The sequence below is a fragment of the Penicillium solitum genome, assembly GCF_028829755.1.
Source record: "Penicillium solitum strain IBT 25940 chromosome Unknown utg000002l_segment0_segment0, whole genome shotgun sequence".
Classification (NCBI taxonomy): domain Eukaryota; kingdom Fungi; phylum Ascomycota; class Eurotiomycetes; order Eurotiales; family Aspergillaceae; genus Penicillium; species Penicillium solitum.
In genome coordinates this window covers 470,252-491,788 of record NW_027072122.1, presented here as the reverse complement: position 1 = coordinate 491,788, position 21,537 = coordinate 470,252, and the positions used below count along the sequence as shown (strand labels likewise).

Sequence of the window (21,537 nt, the reverse complement as noted above, 5' to 3'; positions counted from 1 at the left end):
ATGACAGCGTCTAAGCGACCTTCTCACCACTTTCAACAGCATTATATACTGTACAAACACTTAAACACTTGAATTTTAATTGCTACAGTATCACCACCACCGCTTTTCCACCAACCTTTGTTGAACTTACAATTAGGCAGGCCTTTAAGTCTCCTGGACCAGTTCATTTAATCTGATCAAGAGACTATCATGAATTGAAAAAAATCAACGGTAGGTCATGACTGTCGGCGGAAAACAAATAGGGTGTGGTGTTGAAGCGAAGCTGCACTAAGTTTGCAAGTCTGTAGGCGCAACTACGATGCTCAGTTTCGGACCGGCTGAATTATTACCCGAAGAGCACCTTCCACCAAGCAAGAAACCCTCCCTTTTCTGCTCCCAGGATGTACTTCATTCGGAACGACACTTTAAAACTGCATCCGATCGACACGTAAAATGGATCCACTTTAACATCCCCACTAATTATAGATACCATTTTAAACAACCTTCAGGTACTGTCCTCCTAGCAACATTGGCCGAGTGAACAATTCAACGATTATCTAGCTCCGGTCACAGCTACCGCTGATTTTCAATTAATTGATAGCAGCTTCTACTACTTTGATCAAATTAAATGAACTGGAGGAAAGAGGACCGCTTAATTGTGAGTTCAACGCAGGTTAGAGCGAAAACGGGGTCACTCCTGCGGGAACCAACGGCGTGGTGGGGGATATCATCAAATCAATACAGTTACTTTTCAAGGAGTGATTGGCAGCGAGCTGGGGAATCGAGCACGAAGTACTGCTTAAGACAAAAATGGCGGAGTAACAAATGGATCAGAGGAGCCAATGTGTGATTGGTTTACGTCTACTCCTTGCTCCACCTTAGAGAGGCTCTAGACTACTCGGTCCACTCAGACCGCCTAGTTTTTTCAGATCACTCTGTCCATTCAGACTTAAAAGAAGGAAGTTTTGCTAGATATTCTGAGCCAAGTCCAAATTTTTGGATCACGTCGCTTCGTAGGAGTGGCAGGTACTCGGTCTTCTCGTCATTCCGAAATCTGCGAGCAAGTCTCATGAGACTTCCTTCAGTCAACCGAGGTTTGTACCTCATCCTGATCTCGGTGATCTTCTTCTAGGCGCTCGCCTGGGAGAACAATGGCACGGTCGAGCTTGTAAGGCAATCCACGGTGACGACCCCGGATCATCATCACACAAACGACAAGCTTGCTGAAAACGGCGAACTCTCCAGATAGAGATGTCGAAACAGTTGGATACCCAAGACTAAGCCCAACATTGCCACTTCATCGGAATTAGCCAAAGCAAAGGTGTAAGTATACATGGATAACTCACTATGCTGAGACAACTTCGAATAGCACCGAGAATACAGAAAAGGCCTGGTATCGTTAATTTTGTTATCGCAGGGTTAGACATTGATCACTTACTGGAATTGACGTATCTGCGATCTTACCGGCCTCGGCGATGCAGATGCAAAAGCAGCCGAGGAAAATGTACCACAAGTCAAAGCTCAGTTGGTTCTGAATATGGTCGATAATATAAGACCGGCCATCACTCTCGTCCATGTCGTCTTCAGTACCATATATGCCCAGTGTCTTTTCTTCATAAACATTGGAAGCTCTGATGCTAATGGCAATCGGAAAAATTGCAATATACATCATAACGACCAAGCTGAATTGGACGGCTGGGCTCACATCAGCCAAGTTGAAAGTTGATGTACCCGTATGACGCGACGATGCGGCTTGGAAAATAGCAGCGAGAAGTCGAGGACCAGGTGCGAGGTTGTTCACGGCGGGATTGTTCAAGTCCAGTACAACGATGAGAATAACATCGATCGAGTTCATGAGGAACAAGATTCCGAAGAGAATCCATGTTGGCCGGCTTGGAAAAAGTAGCGTATAGCACCGTCGCGGATGATCGAGCAGGAAGTGGAGCGGATCTTTGAGCGAGGATTTCGCCGGGCAAACCTTGTAGGAGACCCAGATGATAAGCCGAAGAAGGCATGGATAACATGTATTCCCGGCAAATGCTAGGAAACTCATGAGAATCATTGGGAAGGTCGCATCTTGAAAGGAGATCATCGAATCTGGTGTCAGAGTAAAGCCAAGATTGTCAATCATCGTCTGAGCGCAGTAAAAGCCCCTATCGCCCGGCAAACGAAATAAGTCACTATACCGTTGATTTCAATAGACAAAGTTGACTTACCACCAAACGTTGCCTTGTCCACATTCAGCAAGGTAGCCACGATATTTCGGATCCGCATGCAGAATCCACCCTACAAGGCAGATTGCACCAAAGAGATGCAGGCCAAAGAAGTATCCCACAACAATTTTTAACAGGAGCTTCAAGCTTCGATATTCGATACCGCCGAGTGTTTCCGGATCTTTGGCAGACAGATTATGGAACTGAGAGTTCCGGCCTATTGTACAGTAATATTCGAAATCAGATTTACCTTTACACTCTTCGACTTAAACTCCCAAAACTCTAATTTGAAACACTAACCCAGATAGGCTATATCCGTCGATCCCTTTGTTCCCAGAATAGAAACTGTATTTTACATGACGGGGTGAAATCTTGTTCTTTGTAAATTACAGGAAACTACTATACATCCGAAACATGATAGAGAGGCAGTCACTAACTATTACTCAAATGGCAGAAGAGCATGAGTGCAGCAAGGTCAGGATCATAAATATTCGCAGAATTTTACGGAAGTTCGGCAGCGCCCACATACTTGACAGAGAGTTGGGTCGTAGGTAGTACTTGAATATCCATGGATATTGAGATCATGATCATATAGCTCGAAGGTTCCACGTTGATATCAAGATCAAACCTGGAGGATTATGACTTCTATATTCCCCCCCCCCGAATATTTCTCAAAACATCCCATCAGCCCTATCCCCAGTCTCCAAAAGTCCCCTCAAGGCTTCTCCTCCCCAATCATCGCAAACCACCTAGCCACATAATCAATCCCCGGTTTCCGATCCCTCGGATTCCGCGGCTCCTGTTCAAGGAAACCGCCATCCGGAAGGGGGATTTTTTTCTTTCGAGCGATATTACTCAATCCAATAGAATATATACGCCACCCATCCCAGATAACCCAACCGAGTCGTCGCCATGGTTTCATGTTCGTCAGCGAGTAGCATGCAGGCACGGTCCGTGTGAAATTTATACCACTGAGATAGAGGTGTGCGACGTGCCAGTGACGCGAGGCACGGTGTCTCGGCGCGAGCATCCAGGCGGATGTTAACTCTGTGTCCTCGGGAGGATCTGGCGTAGCCCAGAGGCTGCTATCTTGTGACTGTATGGGTGGCAGGTCAAATGATGGGAAGAAAGGTATTGATGTTTCTTCCGGAGCGGGCCAGATGGTTTGGGCGGGTTCTTCTGCTTCTGGGTCATTAGGCAGCCAGTTTAGGGTCAGACCCAGATCTGAGAGGACGGCGGATACTGTCCAGAGTCTTTCGGCTGTGCGATAGTCAATTTCGCTCCAGGTGTTGTATGCGTCTAGTTCCCGGATTGAGGATTCGTTCCAGTTCCATCGCTGGGTTGCTGCTTTGCGCAGGTGGGAGTAGTGATGCAGATGCCAGAGAGCCCAGTATGTGTGATACTCTTCTGTCCAGGTGAAGGGTTGGCTGGCATTTTGGATTTGGAGTGGAGGTCCACTTATTGAATCCGCGGGGATATTATCAAGAGTTTTGATGAGATCTTCTCGCATAATAATGAGACATTTGCACGCAAGACGCTGGATCTGCGCGCCTATCTTAAGTATATGCCGTGATTCTGTGTACCCTAAAATTGGCGGATCCTCGCATGTCTGGTGATAGTGCTCAAGATCCGGGCATTGTAGTGAAGAGATACTGAGGTGTCCGAGGTTATAGCATAGCTTTTGTATTTCTGGCATACAAGTAATCGGATTTAAGAGGATCAGCTCTTGTATGATGCGGGTAGGCTGGGCCTGGAAGACGGCATTGAGTCGTCGAGATGCCAACAGGCTGTTTTCAATGCCTGCAAAATCACTGATATTGGCGAGAATCTGTTGAATGACTTCAGGGGGCAGTTTCTTGAAAGAATCCATGTTGTAAGTGAAGCTGCAAGGAACGATTGTCTTGGCATTGTAGCATCCTACTCATCGATAAGAAGGCCTAGATTGAATGTCAAATACTGCGTGGGGAGTAACCCAAGATTTATTTACAGTACTTTAAGGGAATTGGAGGATTATACCAGAATTTCTTTTCCCCAAGTTTGGCCTGTTCGCATGAAGGAAAGATTCTGTCGAATTCCAAAGCGAATTACATTATTATAACAATGACTCATCTAACGTTACCAGGGAATACAATACAGCTTAACCGGGCTAGTGGGGAATGGCTAAAGTTGGACTAGCGTGTTTCAAGCTACGGTTCGGGAATGAAAGTCTAAGAGTGTAGAGGTAAATCTGATTTCGAATATTACTGTAGCTTGTGAAGACATATTCGGCAAATCGAGCTGCTTTGTGTCCCTCCGCTTTGTTAGTGGCATCCCTCTGTCAGAGCTAGAAGAGCCTCCCAAAACTAACACGGAGGTTACAACTCGCTTGAGGGTGTGAGTACCAGACTGCATGCTTCTGGTAGTCAGTCGACGACTGAGGACTTTCTCGGATCGTCCTTTTATGAACCAAGTTAGCGAACCGATTAACTTGGGAGTTGCGTTTAGGCGCCACCTTATCAGGACTTACCATCATCTTCATCATGAAGCCTTTCATCAATCTCAGAAAACGAGGCCCCTATATAGTATTCGTGAGAATACGGAGGGAGATATGAGCCTGATTTTCATTTACCTCTTTCACGTCTCCACGGAGGCGGAATATACAGAGCTTTGTCCATGTCGGAAGACGGCCGATGGTCTTCGGCGAATGTAATGGTTTGCTTTGTCGGATTGATATTCGAAACGGCTGTGTCATCGGCTTTCGCATCGTTCAATTCCAGGGAAACCCTGGTGCATGAGTTAGTACCCATTATGTTTAAGAGTCTGTTATGTTGATCGATGGCATCGAAACCAACCTCGAAGATTTGTCCCGAGTCTCAACACGCGCCCTTTCTTTATCCGAGTCGTCTATTTCAATGCTGCTAAATTGATCGTTTGGGGCTTCATCATCGTTGCTACTCAAACTTCTTTTGTCCTTCAAATGTGCCTCTGCGTCTTGTTGTTCGGGGGGAGCGTTTGGCCTCAAAAGATGCGGGGCTACATTTTAGAGAGGCAAGTTAGTTCTCGATGATAGCGTTGAGTTGGGGGAGGGTAGGGGGTGGAAGACTTCTCACCAATTGCTCTAAGGCGCTTTTCAAACCATCGAACCCGAAATACAACTACGATGATGTTGATGAATCCCAAATTTCCCAGGATTGGAATGATGTATATGTACACCTGTTGGTAGGTCTTCAAAGCTTTGACATCGACACTTGATACCCATAAAAAGTCCTTGTTTAGCCACTCGGTGAGATCGAAAGGAAAGATGAAAAAAATACTCACGTATTCAGACCCGACTCAGTCGACGCGCTGGCTCCGAAGAAATAAGCATCGATGGCTTTCAGATTACCATAAGGGTAGATGATAACCAAGCTCAGAATGCTGAGGGTGATAATCCAGGCATCTGCCAAAAATAATTAGATCATGGGGAACATGGTATAGATGCCGATGCACGTACAATGCAGGGTGAGAAAGTTTATCGGTGGCTTCCACATGTCGCAAAACTCGCAAGACTTTATCAAGGGCGAAGAATTCGAAGGGGCCTGCAAAATTCATTATATAGCTGCAGGTTATCGTAATTTCAATAATTGCCGCATACAACATACGCCGGGGCCATCTAAGAATTTGCGTGAGGGGTTTGCTCGGCAAATCACGTTTAGCACTGGGCGTCACTGCTTGCGGCGTGCCTATCAGCTTCCCCACCACAGCCAATCCCATGTGCCCGCAGCCACGCTCTGGCCATCCATCCATGGTTAGCGCGGCTCTGCAAAATCACACAGAGGCTACACATCGAAAAGGAGAAAATCTCGTTAGATGAATAGCGCGGATTTCGGATTTTGCTTATTCCGCTGGCTTTGGATACTCTTTGTACGGGTGATATTATCGGCCAAAGGGTCTTGTCGCACAGATTGTTTAGTATAAACTTATCCACACCCGTATCCTAGGGTCGTAGGGGATATATTCCAATGATATGGGGACAGCCTGCTTGTGCTTCATCTCGTTTTTCTCGGCTTTGGAACGACCGCCTTCGCCAAGTCTATAGAATCAGTCACAAGTGTTCAAATTGAGGTCTAAGGATTTGACATTACTAGTCGTATGAGTCTTGTTGTAATTGTACGTGGGATCTCATCAAAATATGGTGGTTAATCCATCACACATCATCAAAAACGAGCCCACAATACCATATTCCTCCGAAAAAGAAATTCGAACTTGACCACTTGAGGTTGGAGTTGATCGGTCGGCGACTGAGCAAGAGATGTCTATCGTGATCTATAGGTATGGCGCAGAAAAATCCCGCATATTAGATCGAAAAGATAGAGCGGTGGAGGATATATTAATGTTTTATCTCCCCGACTTTACGAGCTCGTCTTTTGTTTGCTTTTTACTAAGTGACAAGAGGAAATGCCGGATACTTCAACTGGTCCCACTACCTCCCCTGCCATCACAGCAGTCATTTGTGTTGTCTTGGTCATTGGTTTGTGGTAAGCATTTACCAAAAAAACAACGAGTCTCTGAAGGCTAAACTCATCTTCCTACATATAAAGCGCAACGGCCTTTGCACATTGGTTCTGTCGCTATCGAGGACGTTCCTCACAGAATGGTCCTGCGGCAGTTTTTCCTAGGTTCATCCAGCCGCAGACGAGCCTGGTCCGAAAGCAGGCACAGCCGCTTCCGACTATATATGATCTTAACAAATACCTACCAACGACCGAATTCAAAACATGGAAGAGCCAACAAATCAAACCAAGGCACTATGTCCACATCTCATCTGCTCACGATAAAGCTTATGCTAATGTGTGACAAAGAACAAACTTAATTCAACCTTCAACTCCGAATTTACCGAACACCATCTCGAGCCTCAATCCATCAGATTCCCTTCCCCAATCTCCAGCCGAGAGCCCAGTGCATTTATCGGCAATGAAAGCAGGTACTATGGCTCAAGACCCAATCATACTTTCCGATGGAAGTCTAGGTAAGGTCGGGTATCTCGAGTCATCTCACACTCCAGAGGGTCTTTCAAGTTGCGTTCCGGCTACACGAGACATGTTATCTCCGCCTGTGCCAGATATCATATTCTCAGACTATGCATGCGCTATATGCTTAGATATCATGGAAAATGAGACCCAAGTTCGCGGACTTCCCTGCGGCCATGCTTTCCATGTTACCTGCGTGGACAAATGGCTACTCTGGCGGCAACCGTGCTGCCCAGTATGCAAGGCTTCTTACAAGAGGGGTCCAGACAAGGTCTGAAGCAAATTATTAATAGAATTTTAATGCGTGGCTCGCTCCAGCCAACGGTTAATATACTTCTTAGCCTGGGTATCCCTGCTCCGCTTGACAGAATAAGGAAAAGGGAAGAAGCCCAAGAGGGCCCTAGCTGCCCAATTGAGCATAACGTGTATGCTGTATGGGTTGCACAGCCAGAATGCGCTGGAATTTTGCAGGGACCAGCATCTTACTGAAATCCAGTGGCTCATTAAGTAAGGAGGCCTGGACTCCAAGTTCCATCGGAGCTAAACGGGGAATACATTCAAAATATGTGACATGATGCAGTTGCTGACTAGGAACGAAGCCTCATCATTAATCCTGTTGTAAATCAAAGGAAGCTTGATGGTTCTTAATCTCTGATGGGATACAAGAGGCTATATATATGTCCAATCAACTTGGGTTTTCCTATATAGTGGCACCGCACAAGTCTGTGACCACCCTTATTCACCGCTATTTTCTGCCCTTATTCTGCCGCATCAAAAAGCCCCATGGGGTCCGCGATTCTATAACCATCTAGACGTGGGTCTTCTTCCTATACCCCTACCTGCGTAGAGCAACCCCCTCGGCATGATGCCGTCAGCAAGAGCTACTGGTCGAACCCTGAAGGGCCTGGGAATGAGTTTAGCGGTTATACTCACTCCTCTACTGGAGGTGTTGCTGCAACTGATCATACCAACCAAGATATGTCCTCTCAGAACCTTTCATGTTCTGCTCCAGATTCTCTCGCTATTATACCATATTTGCCGGTGCGAGAGCCTCTGTCGCTACCATCACATAGTCCTCGAACCTAAGAAGGTTGAGGAAATCACCCGAGAAAGGACCAGCCTACACCAGGACAGTAGGCACTGCAAGGATGATAAAACAGTTCAACCTGAGGGGTTGAATAACCGTGATGCCCAGAATACCGAGAAGACCCAAAAACTGGTGAAACTCCAATGGAAATAGGCCAACCTCGACTTCTGATGCCAGGAGAGCATGCCGGACACCATACATAGAGAGTCAGCGCGATATGATCCTATCGAAACGGAGAACTACCACCTACACCACCCGAGCGTGGATGGAAACCCCAAGACAGGGGTATCTGCTGCCCGTGGCATGTTCCACTTAATGCCGGCTAGTGTCAAGTATCAATGTTTACTGTAATATAAAATTTAACTCACTATCCTTCATTGTGCGGGTAATAGTAGTATGGGTATTGGCTCAAACCGTGTGAACCAATGCTCCGTGGAAGGCTGAAAGGGGGCTTGGAATCGTGGCAGAGCCGTGTCTATGGTTGAAGAGGTCCAAGCCCTCGTATTAACGTATCGGTTGCTCATGCATTGCAGGAGGCTTAGAAAGCACCTTATAAAAAGCGGCTCTCAAATGACATTTTTTGCCATTCAGCCAAGCTGATAGGATCAGATTGGATCAGGACACTCCCTCGCCAGCCTTGCACAGCTTAATCCGTCGCACCCACTCCGACTTCACCACTTGTGAGGCATTGATGCGGCGTGATGGGTTAAGATCTAGGATGGAGTAGATTACGTTGCGGCAACGAGCCTGAATAGAAGTTAAGAAGCAGTCATGTATCCTGCAAAACTTGCAGGTTTTCAGGTCACGCTTACCCTATGCAGTCTCTCGATTGGCGCAAATCCATCCTCATGCTTACGGTCTTCCAGGTAGCGCAGGTAGAACTCGTCTTTGTCCTTGTGGGCGACGCACCCAAGATGCCGTCCAGTGTGCATTGCCATATAAATCACACCTGTCGCCCACAGGTCCTTAGGCACCAAAGGCACCAACACGCTTTGGCCTCTTGACGTCTACTAGCGAGAATTCTTTTACCCCGCTCCTACAAGATTGTTCTCAGCCGATTGCCAAAACCTGACGTCACTACGCACCCTCTTTGCCTTCTGCGGGATATCTTGCACCTTGGGCTGGATATTGGTTGCCAGGGGAATAACTCGAGAGGCCGGTTATATAGTTGCTCGGCGTTTCTTTGTGCGCGCCATCTCCTGCCGCCCTTTTCGCTTTTCACCGTATTTGAAAGCTTGCTCGCAACCGTCAGCGGATTTGGAATGGGAGAAATGGACCGCGAGTCAACAAACTGGCATCGTGGCTGTTGAAAACATGGCAATCCTAGCGCAGAAATACGGGGATATATGTGATATCATGATTGCACAATTGGCATGGTGATCTAACCCCTTTCAGGGGAAATCTCTCTTGGCACTCATTTTTGGAATACGAGTGCGATTGTTTATGATATCACATTGCATGCGAACAGACTCAGTCACATACGACTTTTATGATCAGCCCTATATTGAGCAGCTTCCCCATAACCGGAGAACTCTATATACACATTAGTCTTGGATAATTTAGTCTTCTATTGGGGAAGGTACAATTTTTGACTGCTTTCATGTAAAAGTTGATCTATACTTTTATTTGTAACATTGTGCGGAGTCTCGGTTGACCCTACAGGTAAATTAGGCCAAAGAGATTGGATCTCAAAGTCCATATAAATATAGAGGCTGTCCGGAGATAAAGGCCGACAACGAAGTATTTTCCTCCGGCTTCTTCCTCCTCCCAAGTGATTTGGCACTAACTCTTGGCGCCAATATTTGCTCCTGCTTGCAGAGATTTTGCCACTTCCATAAAAAGTTCCTCGGTGCCATCTAATCGACAATTAGATTAATAAAATACCCATGTTTTAATTGAGGCAAACCCACTACACCCTAATGGAGAAACTCTGTAAGGTGGCCAGAAGAAATATTCCGCAACCGCAACATCCTGGAACTTGGCAATTTTGCCTTGCCAGATCTTGGCGGTTCCGCGCTTGCAGATACGAGCCTCAATGCAGTAATTGCTGGCATTCTAGGCCCCGTAGAATTCCGTTTATAGGAACCCCACTACTAACCGGCGCCTATCAGGCACGAGGTGGACGGCTAATATATTGGCGCCAAGACCGACATTGCTTCTCTTCCAATGAGCAACGTGCGCCGCTACCCTGGGGATCAAACTTTAGAAGTCAAAGGCCAAGGCTGGGGATGTTTCTCACGCTAGCAAATTCTGATCTGAGCATTCGCTTGAAAACTTAAGTCCCACATCCCTCTCCACTCTGAGAGCTACACTTTTGTCCAACTATCCGGTGATTGACCCAGAACAAAGGAGACAGACGTGCAAACAGCTCGGTGGTCATCATCAATATATACTCAACCGAGAGTAATCTCCAATGCCAGACGAGAAGCACGACGTGCCCCCCATCTCTGGGTCGGGCGCCAGCCCACTGAGCCAGCCAGCTCACACCCTCCCTTATGAAGCCGTGATCAAGGAACTCGGAACTGAGGTGGACGAAGGTCTATCCCCCGAAGAAGCGAGTCGTCGTCTGCAGGAATATGGACCCAACAAACTGGATGAAGGCGAAGGCGTGTCGGTGATCAAGATCCTCGTGCGCCAGGTTGCCAACGCAATGATGCTAGTAAGACCCCCCTCTATCTATTCTTCGTGTTGATATCGCAAAAGTCTCTCAGGCTCAATCTAATACAGTGGGTGATAGGTGTTGATTCTGGCCATGGCGGTCAGCTTCGGAATTCGGTCGTGGATTGAGGGCGGAGTCATCTGCGCTGTCATTGTCTTGAATATCGTCGTTGGGTTCTTCCAGGAATATGCCGCCGAGAAAACTATGGAGTCATTGCATTCGCTCTCGTCCCCGACCGGAACTGTCTCGAGGGGTGGACAGACATTCTCGGTGCCGTCGTCGGACATCGTTCCCGGTGACATGGTTGAGCTTAGGACGGGAGATACTGTCCCAGCGGATATTCGGTGAGATTCTTATCATCGTGCAACTGCGATTCCAAGCCACCAAGGCAGTTGTCGGACAATTTGCTAACACATATCAGGCTGGTTGAAGCAGTCAACTTCGAGACCGACGAGGCTCTCCTGACTGGCGAGTCTCTTCCCGTCCAGAAGGAATGTGACTCAACGTTCAAAGAGGATACTGGACCTGGAGACCGCCTTAATATTGCCTATAGTTCCAGTACCGTCACTCGTGGTCGTGGGCGTGGTGTGGTTGTCAGTACAGGCATGTTCACTGAAATCGGATCTATTGCCCTCGCATTACGGGCCAGCGGCAATAAGCGTCGTCAGGTCAAGCGTGGTCCCAACGGTGAGACCAAGAAACGTTGGTACGTCCAGGCCTGGAGTCTCACCTGGGCAGATGCCGTGGGTCGATTCCTCGGTGTCAATGTCGGAACGCCCTTACAGAGGAAGCTGTCAAAGCTGGCATGTTTACTGTTTGGAATTGCCGTTGTGTTTGCCATCATTTGCATGGCTGCAAACGAATTTAGCAGCAACACCGAAGTCATCATGTATGCTGTTGCAACCGGTATCAGTATGATTCCGGCGTGCCTGGTGGTCGTGCTTACTATCACTATGGCAGTGGGCACCAAACGTATGGTCGAGCGGAACGTAATCGTTCGCAAATTAGACTCGCTGGAGGCGCTCGGCGCCGTCACAGATATTTGTTCCGATAAGACCGGTACATTGACTCAGGGCAAGATGGTTGTCCAAAAGGCCTGGATTCCATCTCGAGGGACATATTCCGTCGGTCCATCCAATGAGCCTTTCAATCCTACCGTTGGAGATGTCACCTTCAGCTCTATGCCTCCTTCGAAATTGGATTATGAGAAGGAAGGTACCGCTACGGAGAACGCAGAAGGCCTGGTCTCGGGAAATCGCCAGCTCGAAGACTTCTTGGACGTCGCCTCGATGGCTAATCTTTCTCACGTGTATAAGTCCGAAGAGGGCGAATGGAACGCGAGAGGTGAACCCACAGAAATTGCCATTCATGTCTTTGCGTCGAGGTTTAACTGGAACAGAGACCGCTGGATCAAGAAGGGTCAGGGTACAGTGTGGCACCAACAGGCTGAATTTCCATTCGACTCAACTGTTAAGAAAATGTCTGTTATTTTCAGGAAAATCACCCCACAAGAGACCCGGACAATGGTGTTCACCAAGGGTGCGGTCGAGCGCATAGTAGACTCATGCACCTCTGTCATCTGGGACCAGGATTCATCTACCTCCGTGCCAATTACCAACGACCACCGCGAAAAGATCATGCAGAACATGGAGGAACTCGCCAAACTAGGGCTTCGGGTCTTAGCTCTAGCTCATCGACCGTACACTGCCCAGACACAACTGCTCGAAGACGCCGACCTGAATCGTGAAGATGTAGAGAATGATCTGTGCTTCCTAGGTCTGATCGGCTTGTATGATCCTCCGCGCCCCGAAACGGCAGGCTCAATCCAGGCCTGTTACCGGGCTGGTATCGTTGTCCACATGGTGACTGGCGATCACCCCGGCACTGCCAAAGCGATTGCTCAGCAAGTCGGAATCCTTCCTACCGATTTTAACGCGGTGGCAGCTGATGTCGCGGACGCCATGGTTATGACTGCTAATCAGTTCGATAAACTCACTGATGAAGAGGTAGATTTGCTTCCGACGCTGCCTTTGGTCATTGCACGCTGTGCCCCGCAGACCAAGGTCCGTATGATCGATGCCCTTCATCGCCGTGGCCGCTTTGCAGCTATGACCGGAGACGGAGTGAATGATTCTCCATCGCTTAAGCATGCCGATGTTGGTATCGCTATGGGACAGGCAGGTTCGGATGTTGCTAAAGATGCATCTGATATCATTCTCACGGATGATAACTTCGCATCGATTCTCAATGCCGTCGAAGAAGGTCGTCGTATCTTTGATAATATTCAAAAATTCGTGCTTCATCTATTGTCAGAGAACATCGCTCAGGCCTGCACCTTACTCATCGGATTAGCTTTCAAAGACGCTGATAATCAGTCCGTCTTCCCTCTGTCACCGGTCGAAATTCTCTGGATTATTATGATTACATCGGGTATGCCCGATATGGGCCTCGGAATGGAGGTGGCTGCCCCTGACATCATGAACCGTCCTCCTCAGAGTAAGCAAGGAATCTTCACCTGGGAGGTGATCATCGACATTCTGGTGTATGGTGTCTGGACGGCCGCGCTCTGTCTGACAGCATTTTCCATCCGCATGTGGGGATTCGGCGACGGTAACCTGGCCAGTGGCTGCAACAAGGAGTGGTCCGAAGAGATCAAAGACTGCGAACTGGTCTTCCGAGCACGTGCCACGACATTCGTGTGCCTGACATGGTTTGCGCTGTTCCTGGCTTGGGAGATGGTCAACCTGCGCCGCTCGTTCTTCCGCATGCAACCCAAGTCCAAGAAATATCTCACCCAGTGGATGTACGACGTCTGGCGCAACAAGTTCCTCTTCTGGTCTGTCATGGCCGGATGGATTACCATGTTCCCTATCCTCTACATCCCCGTTTTGAACGACGTCGTCTTCAAACACAAGCCCATCACCTGGGAATGGGGTATCGTGGCTGTCGAGGCGGTTCTGTTCTTCATCGGTGTCGAAACCTGGAAATGGGCTAAGAGAGTCTTCTTCCGTCGCAGAGCGAGAAAGAACCCGCAGTTGACCCCCTTGGAACAGATCCCGGAGCAGCCCTAACAGATGTTTTCCTTGGCCCGACATCAACCGGGGCTAGGGAAGAAACCGGGGCTGGGGAAGAAACCGGGGCTGGGGAAGAAACCGGGGCTTGGGAAGAAACCGCCGCACTGTCTTAGCACGCACGTATCATGGGAAACAACTTACTGGAAAACGGAACATCATTTTATGGAAATTATGGGTATGTGGAGGAGGGAAATCTGGAGGAGGTATTTGCAACGGATTGTGGGCAGGTTGGGCTCAGGGAGTGCACTGTCCCCAGGGCCTGCTTTCTCACGCGCCAAATATGTACTTAGTTCGATCAAGCACCATTGCTGGGTCTTTACTAAGAATAAAAACAAGTATGAGGAGAGAACTTGCAGTGGGTAAACCACAGTAGAAACTAGACGTTTTCATACCTTATATTGGTGGATGGTAGAGGACTTATGAGACGGTGAGAGGCATCAGCAATGCGTTTGTTGATTATTCTTATACATTCAGATCAGCAGTAGCTCTCTCACGTTTATCCCCACCCCTGCTTCTTCCCATACATTTACAGACAGCTAATTGCGGGAGGTCTGAAGAAGCTCCGCGGGGATGAGAAGCAAGCAGTAAATTGTCGTCATGGATAAAGTTATCTAGCTAAAGTGGTCTTGATTCAGCCGCTGTACAGGTTTTAGTCTCTTGTAGCCACCGAGAATCAAGAATTTCAGTCGATATAGGCCGGCACACGTAGTCAATATCCAGCATCGAATATATCACTCGTCGGCTTGCTATCTATTACTGCAGAGTTAGCACACCAGCCAGATAGGACAGGAGATCGGCAACGAACATTGCATATTTCCTCAATAAAGAAGTACCCCTTTTCAACTGTACGGTCTGCGACGTAGTCTCGAAAATACTCATCTTGATCGGTCGCTATTTTCCATGGAATCCTACCCGTTCTCATCACAATGTAGGTTATAGCTGCAGCCCAAATGTCGACTGATCTAGGATCAAATTCCTCGCAAAAGTATTGTTCCGGCGATACAAAAGGGCGTGATCCGCGACGTGTCCTGGACATATGTATATGGGTCTCCCAACCAAGGCGGAAACATTCAGCGCTCCCAAAATCGGAAATCTTGAGGCAACCATTGGGGCTGAGAAGAAGATTCTCGGCTTTCAAGTCGCGATGAGCAATTCCCATCTCATGGATATAGTTGACGCCACGCATGAGCTGTTTAAAGAGGCAGTCGCCCTCTGCCTTTTCCAACTGACCGGATGTAACTACTAATGAATGCAGATCCCCACCGGAGCAATACTCCAAGCATTCACAAAGGCTGTCATTACCTATTTGAAGCAATTCAAACGTCCGAACAATATTTTGATGTTGCAATGAAGAGGATATGTAAAACTCGGACTCAACGCGCCTCCGGTAAGCTGTTTCGGTTGATTCTGCTCCGCGGCAGAAGACTTTGAGCGCGTAAAAGCGATGAATGTTCGGGTTCCACTCTTGGGCTTTGCGCGACAATAAGACGATTCCAGATGAGCCGTGACCCACGATATCGCATATATCCCCGTATTTCTGCGCTAGGATTGCCATTTTTTCACCAGCCACGATGCCAGTTTGTTGACTCGCGGTCCATTGCTCCCATTCCAAATCCGCTGACGGTTGTGAGCAAGCTTTAGTTCTTTTTTTGAAGGATATCCAGCTCGTGTTTCGATTTTTTTTAAGAAACTGTCTTTTCGACGGTGGCAGTCTCAGGAAGTGGTGGTGGTCCCCATTCTCGAGCATGAACCTTCTATTTCCAAAGCCACGTTTTCTTATCGTAGTTGTCGGACGTGGAAGCATGCTTTCGGTCGTCTCTAAACTCACTTCAGCGTCGATGGGAGTTTGAGCTATTTGAGCTTGATTGAGTCCACGATCGCTAGGGCTTTCGTGTTGTCTTTGGGGAGTGCAAGAACCAAAGTGTTTGGATACTAACTGAAGTAGCTTTAGAAGACACTTAGGCATATTCTAGCGTGGTGGATCAGCCAGCTGGGCTTGCTCCAAGGTTTAGGAAACAATATTCGCATATGCGAAATAGAAACCTAACTGAACGTACTTTGATGCGTTTAATCGTTTGTTTTGCCTAGGGACCAGCCGAGAGAAGGATGTAAGCAAATATGTGCATTGTTGCATCACGAGGCAGACTCACCAGCCAAAGCTTAGAAATCAGCAACGCCCTAGTCCTTATTCTTGGCAATTCTCCGTTTGCGGGGTAGTCACTCTGTATTCTTGGCGCTCTTGGCACTCAATGACTCAATCATGGCACATAGAGGGTTTCTTTCGCAGTATTGCCGTCACTTGATGACGACCATTGTTGCGCGACTGAATATTTGTTCGATTATAATTGGCTAATTGTGCCAAGCCCGCCTGATGTTAGTGGTCTTGGCACGGTTATTGCCCGATGGCGGAGAGGCGGTCGGCTTACAGACCCTGCCCAACGTCTCGGCGCCAAGAGCATAACCCCATTTCTTCCTATGAGTTCCCAGAAACCGGCCGACCTCGGTGGCGACCCAGCGATAGGGCAAAGCTAAACCTGAGCACACTCGAGCAGAGTGAGAATTTTTGCTGAGACTCAAAAGACTAACTTTACTCCCCGCACAGAGCTACATTTTGTTCAATTATCCAATTGCTCCAGAATAAAAGACGGATGGGCAACATCTCGGTACATATGTAGTCATTCCAATCAGTTAAAGCTAGCTACATTCCGGAAAACAATATCCAATGCTTGGCAAGAAGCAAAACATCGCCGTCGACTCCGGTCGGGCGGCAGCCCACTAAGCCAGCCAGCTCACACGCGAACTTACGAAGCCGTGATTAAAGAACTCAGCACTGAACTGGACGAGCATCTGGCCCCTGACGAAGCGAGTCGTCATCGCCAGCAACATGATCCCAATAAACTGGACGAAGGGGAAGGTGTGTCGTTGTTCAAAATTTGCGTGCGCCAAGTGGCTAACGCAATGATGCTAGTAAGAGACCGCTATCTTTTGCCAAGACATTTTGGAAACTGGTTGAAAATAGTCCAATTCTGATCTAGTCATTTGTTGCAGGTGTTTTGGTCTGGCCATGGCGGTCAGTTTCGGTATTCAGCCGTGGATTGAGGGCGAAGTGATCTGCGCAGTCATTGTTTTGAATATCATTGTTGGATTCTTTCAGGTGTACGCCTCAGAAAAGACTATGGAGTTGTTACATTCGCTGTCGTCCCCGACGGGAACTGTATCGAGAGGTGGACAGACATTCTCGGTGCCGTCGTCGGAAATCGTGCCGGGTGACATGGTCGAGCTTAGAACGGGAGATACCGTTCCAGCGGATATTCGGTGAGTTTCCTATCATAGTGCAACTGCGATTTTAAAGCCATCGGGGCAGTTGTGTGACTGGGGCGCTGAATCAAATGTAGGTATCTGAACCTAGTGGACACGCAAACGTATGCCTTCGTTGGGCCATATTTCATGATGATACTGCGACAGAGCCGCGCATTCCAGGGCGGGTCTCCGTTAAAGCGACCAAGCACATCTTGGGGGCGGAAAGCCAGCACAGTGGAGATCAGCCACCAACTCGAGGCTCATGGGGGTAGTTCTCAGGATTTTCAGAAGTGTGGAGAAGTACCGGATGAACCGCTGAGAAAAGACTACTTTCCTGGAGAGCCTCGTAGTAGCCTACTGAGTGAAGCTCTGGCCTCTGTGATTGGCGTGGGACACTTGGATGGAGTAGATGGAGATTCGAATGCTCGCCGTGGTAAGAAGATTCGGCGCAGGTAGTGCTATAACTTGTCGATCATATCATTGCTCTGGTTTTATTACTATGACTCGTTATTAGATATCTTGGCTACGAGTGGTCATCAATGCATTTCCTCAAAATCATTAATTGTGCGATCGGATATTTGCATGCTGTACACGCTTAACCTCGCTTTGTAGGACACATTAGAGGGAAACAAGAAACATCGAATATCTAAGGAAGGGGTAGGCCAAGAGCTGGTAAAGGTAGGCAGGAGACAGTTCCATGCATTCTTTGCGCATGGTTCAGGAGTCCCGATTTTGACATCAGCTTTTCCCCGCAAATGTTGCACTCACAGTGCATGTCATTTGGGAACGGCTTGATATGTTTGTTGACGAAGTGTCGGCTGAGGGACCCGGGGTTCTTGTACATTTTCAGGCGTTCGCGTTCTGGAAGTCTGGTATTACCAAGACAAATAAAGCAGATCGTTGGTCTCTCTCCTGGACATTTGACGCAAACAGAAGCGATCGCTTCAGAGAAAGTATCACCACTCTCATCTGAGGGGATAGACTTCTGCCTCTTAGGCAGGGGGGCAACAGGTGGCATATCGGCAGCGTCGGCGGTGCGTTTTTGTGGGGCACGAGGCCGCGAGGGAGCACCCTCTTCCGCATCACAGACCGCAATCACCGCATTGATTGCAGCAATTCGACGCTCATATTCTTTCTCGACTGTTGTACCCGGCAGAGTCAGAACACTGTCGATAAGTGTCATATGCTGCGGTGTCATATAGCCGGTACGCTGCAACGCCCCCATAACTTCTTCGTCAACAACTTTTCCGGAAAGTTGCCGTTCACTGTCGATCACCGGCTGCTCATTTTTGTACCGCTCCAGATTTTCACGAACTAATCGGTGCTTTTGCCATCCCTTCTCATTTCGTAATTGCTTCACTGCGCGATCATACTGCTCGTCTGCATGATCAAATTTCTGGCGTAGCTTTTTGACACCTTTATCTTGAGCTTTCCACCGCTTGCGGATTATTCGGGAATGAGGGCCACTCTGCGGTGGGTTATCGCCGAACTCCTGCTGTAATGCAGCCTGGGCTTCTTCATAGGTGCGCTTCTTAGCGTCTCGAATTCGCTTTCTTGCCTGTTTTCTATCTTCCAGGGTACGCACGCGGGGGATGTCTTTGATACAGCTCGAATCCTCAAGCCGATAGGGTCTGCGAGGATCAATCGATCGACTCATTGAGCAGGCAAACCGCATGAGCTGTTTCTGAGCGGGCATGCCCCGTACAATTGCCTGGGCATCTACGTGGATACCCACACTATAGTGCCGGACAAAAGTATCAATACTGGCGTGCTGCAGCATCACGTTCTGCAATTCATTTGATACGTCCGCTGGTAGAGAGGAACACATTAGCCAAAAAATCCCATATGCGCAATGTGTCACTCACGACTATCGTTGAACGCTTTTGCTGCGCCATATCGAAGACAATATGGCTTCGCGACTTCCGCGAAGCCGGTAATCTCACCACCTCGTTTCATTCTGTAACGCAGCCATGACCCGGTAAGTCCCTTTTCGATTGCGATTCGAAGGCCATCAGCCTCTCGTACTGCTTGGCAAAACACATTCTGATCGAGAATTTCGTCCTTCAGCTTTAATTCCTGCTCACCAAGTCCATCTAGGATCCGAAGGCGGTACAATTTCTCGGGACAGTCCATCACAGGGCCGTCTTTTGATAGACTTTTAAATGCACCAATTCTAAATAGCATGCCTAGCAGGAAAACATGAGGACTAAGGACCAACGTGGGATCAAAGATGATCTCCGGAATCGGGAATGTGTTTCTGATTGGAAATGATAAGCAAAAGGGCGCTGAGAAGCATGTGACTGGAGGAAAGACAAGCATGAGGAATGGCTTAGTGAGGGGATATTCTTACGACTCTTTTTCACCAAGAAATGATTTTGTGAATTCCGGTCTCAAGTAGATGAAAAGTCGAGGACGTCCTCCATTCGGATCCCGAACCAGTGTCAACTTGAGATCCTGGAAGCGAAGTTTCAGTAGCGCCCCGGGACGGCTACCAGTGATGGCGGCCAGCTGGCAGAAAAGGAGGAGTTGTATCCGGTACCAGCCACAAGGAAAAGTCATCTCTGTCGTGGACAGGATCACTCGGGCAAACTCGGCCACATCCTCGATATACATGGTCGCTTTCGGTCGACCTTTGAGGGAAAGTTTCTTGTCCGTGGCAACTATCGCGAGCACCTATGGAACGTCAGTCGCGTACCATCCATGCCGATATCGATACTCAATCGAGATCTCACATCGCGGATCTTAACTTGGATATCTTTGCTGAGCTCATGTCCAACCTCGGCCTTGTAGATCAGATGCCACCACTTCCAGAATAAGTCGAGCGAGCTTTTGGTCTTCACTCCTGGGGTGCGACGTCCATTCTTTCCACGTCGCTGGTCACACCGCCAGGAGAAGAGAGCCTTGAGGAAGCGTACCGTCTCCTCTGTATCAGAGAGCCAGGACAAACATTCTACCGGACCGCGCTTTGTGCCATTACAGAACCTAGAACAATCAGCGAACCCAGTAATAGAAGCGGGATGTTGCAATGATGTCTCACCTATCCCAAAAATCTTGCGTCTCATCCAATCTCTCCTGAGTTTTCGGGCTGTAGCGTTTCTGTCGGAGCTGGGAGACATCAAGAGACTCGGCCTCCTGGAGATAGTATTCTGGTGGAAGTTGCTCCTCTTCATCTTCCGAAGCTAGCTCATCTTCCGACTCATATTCAGACTCGGATTCGGATTCGCTGCTCGAGTCGAAGACGCTAGGTGCGGTGGAGGAATCAGAGTCGGAAGCGTTGTTCGAGAAGATCCCAGGCAGGCGTGAGCTAGTGTCGCTCTCACCGTCAGACAGAGCAGGCCACGGAGAAGGCATGGCAGCGGAACACAGTATGGGATTGAAGAGGGGCAGCGAAGACGAGTAGAAGCACGAGAGAATGGTCGTAAGTGATATTATTCATTCTACTTTGAGCAAGTCACCCGTTGGAAACCCAGACCTGGGGCTGGAGGAGTTGCTGGAGAGCGAGGGAGGACTGTCGGTCGGGGGCCATGGTGGTCGATATTTATGGAAACTCAGGGAAGCAGAACGGTCAACGGAGGAGCCAAAAATGGCTCCCCTCCTGGCGGAGGGTGACTGAGGGTGAACGAGGATGGGGCCCTGCGGTGGCTGCGGCACGAATGGACATCGGTCGATCAATGGGCCCAGGCACCCACTAGGCACAGCGAACCCGAGCCACAGGTGGCAGTAAACGGGTCGCGCGTGGGCTTTAGTGCACGTGACGCCAAGACCGACCACGGTGAACGAGCGGCCTAAAACGGCGTCAAAAGCGGCCGTTTCTGGCCTCCCATTCACCGTGTCATCCTTAATTAGAGTATATATAATCGCCTTTTTAACCACCTTAAGAAGGCTATTACTACACTTAGATAGAAGAAGGTTCCTTAGAAACAGCTCATACAATCTGCCCTCGAAGCCGCGTTAGAGAAGCTTTCAAAATACTACAAAGATATAGATAGTATCGAGGGGCATCTTTATACTATTAGTACAATTTTGTCTCTATCTTAAAAGCTTCAGTTCTTCTTGTTAAAGGAATAGGAATCTGAGAATCCTAACGAAGCTAGTTAGAAGGATATTTACCGAGGTAGTCTTAAGACTCAAGTTGAGCGCTATAAGGAGCGGCTTAATATTAGGGAAAGTCAGTTATCGCTAAGTGGTCTTTTATCTAGGGTTAGGATATCCGAGCTTGAATCTATATTAGAGATAA

General features: G+C 48.4%; 6 protein-coding genes across 6 annotated transcripts; 2 read left to right on the top strand and 4 right to left on the bottom strand.

Moving 5' to 3' along the window:
• Nucleotides 1–1,060: 1,060 nt before the first annotated feature.
• N7455_003815 (putative potassium uptake transporter) lies at nucleotides 1,061–2,110 on the bottom strand (the record flags this gene model as incomplete). Its single annotated transcript, XM_065604583.1, has 3 exons — nucleotides 1,061–1,274; nucleotides 1,326–1,369; nucleotides 1,418–2,110. 3 exons carry the CDS (start codon nucleotides 2,108–2,110, stop codon nucleotides 1,061–1,063), a joined length of 951 nt encoding a protein of 316 aa, XP_065462134.1.
• Nucleotides 2,111–2,907: 797 nt separating this feature from the next.
• Nucleotides 2,908–5,823, bottom strand: N7455_003814 (uncharacterized protein; the record flags this gene model as incomplete). Its single annotated transcript, XM_065604582.1, has 9 exons — nucleotides 2,908–4,075; nucleotides 4,540–4,627; nucleotides 4,699–4,746; nucleotides 4,801–4,955; nucleotides 5,024–5,204; nucleotides 5,282–5,418; nucleotides 5,490–5,610; nucleotides 5,665–5,749; nucleotides 5,806–5,823. 9 exons carry the CDS (start codon nucleotides 5,821–5,823, stop codon nucleotides 2,908–2,910), a joined length of 2,001 nt encoding a protein of 666 aa, XP_065462133.1.
• A 3,059-nt stretch (nucleotides 5,824–8,882) lies between these two features.
• Nucleotides 8,883–9,199, bottom strand: N7455_003813 (uncharacterized protein; the record flags this gene model as incomplete). The annotated part of the gene is made up of 2 exons (XM_040962392.1): nucleotides 8,883–9,014; nucleotides 9,080–9,199. 2 exons carry the CDS (start codon nucleotides 9,197–9,199, stop codon nucleotides 8,883–8,885), a joined length of 252 nt encoding a protein of 83 aa, XP_040807164.1.
• A 1,481-nt stretch (nucleotides 9,200–10,680) lies between these two features.
• On the top strand, nucleotides 10,681–13,997 carry N7455_003812 (cation-translocating P-type ATPase; the record flags this gene model as incomplete). The annotated part of the gene is made up of 3 exons (XM_040962386.2): nucleotides 10,681–10,926; nucleotides 11,005–11,270; nucleotides 11,348–13,997. 3 exons carry the CDS (start codon nucleotides 10,681–10,683, stop codon nucleotides 13,995–13,997), a joined length of 3,162 nt encoding a protein of 1,053 aa, XP_040807167.2.
• A 2,405-nt stretch (nucleotides 13,998–16,402) lies between these two features.
• On the top strand, nucleotides 16,403–17,756 carry N7455_003811 (uncharacterized protein; the record flags this gene model as incomplete). Its single annotated transcript, XM_065604581.1, is given in 5 exon segments — nucleotides 16,403–16,553; nucleotides 16,699–16,967; nucleotides 17,020–17,315; nucleotides 17,334–17,391; nucleotides 17,466–17,756. 5 exon segments carry the CDS (start codon nucleotides 16,403–16,405, stop codon nucleotides 17,754–17,756), a joined length of 1,065 nt encoding a protein of 354 aa, XP_065462132.1.
• A 190-nt stretch (nucleotides 17,757–17,946) lies between these two features.
• On the bottom strand, nucleotides 17,947–20,651 carry N7455_003810 (uncharacterized protein; the record flags this gene model as incomplete). Its single annotated transcript, XM_040962538.1, has 5 exons — nucleotides 17,947–19,109; nucleotides 19,166–19,557; nucleotides 19,651–19,973; nucleotides 20,033–20,282; nucleotides 20,338–20,651. 5 exons carry the CDS (start codon nucleotides 20,649–20,651, stop codon nucleotides 17,947–17,949), a joined length of 2,442 nt encoding a protein of 813 aa, XP_040807021.1.
• Nucleotides 20,652–21,537: the final 886 nt, after the last annotated feature.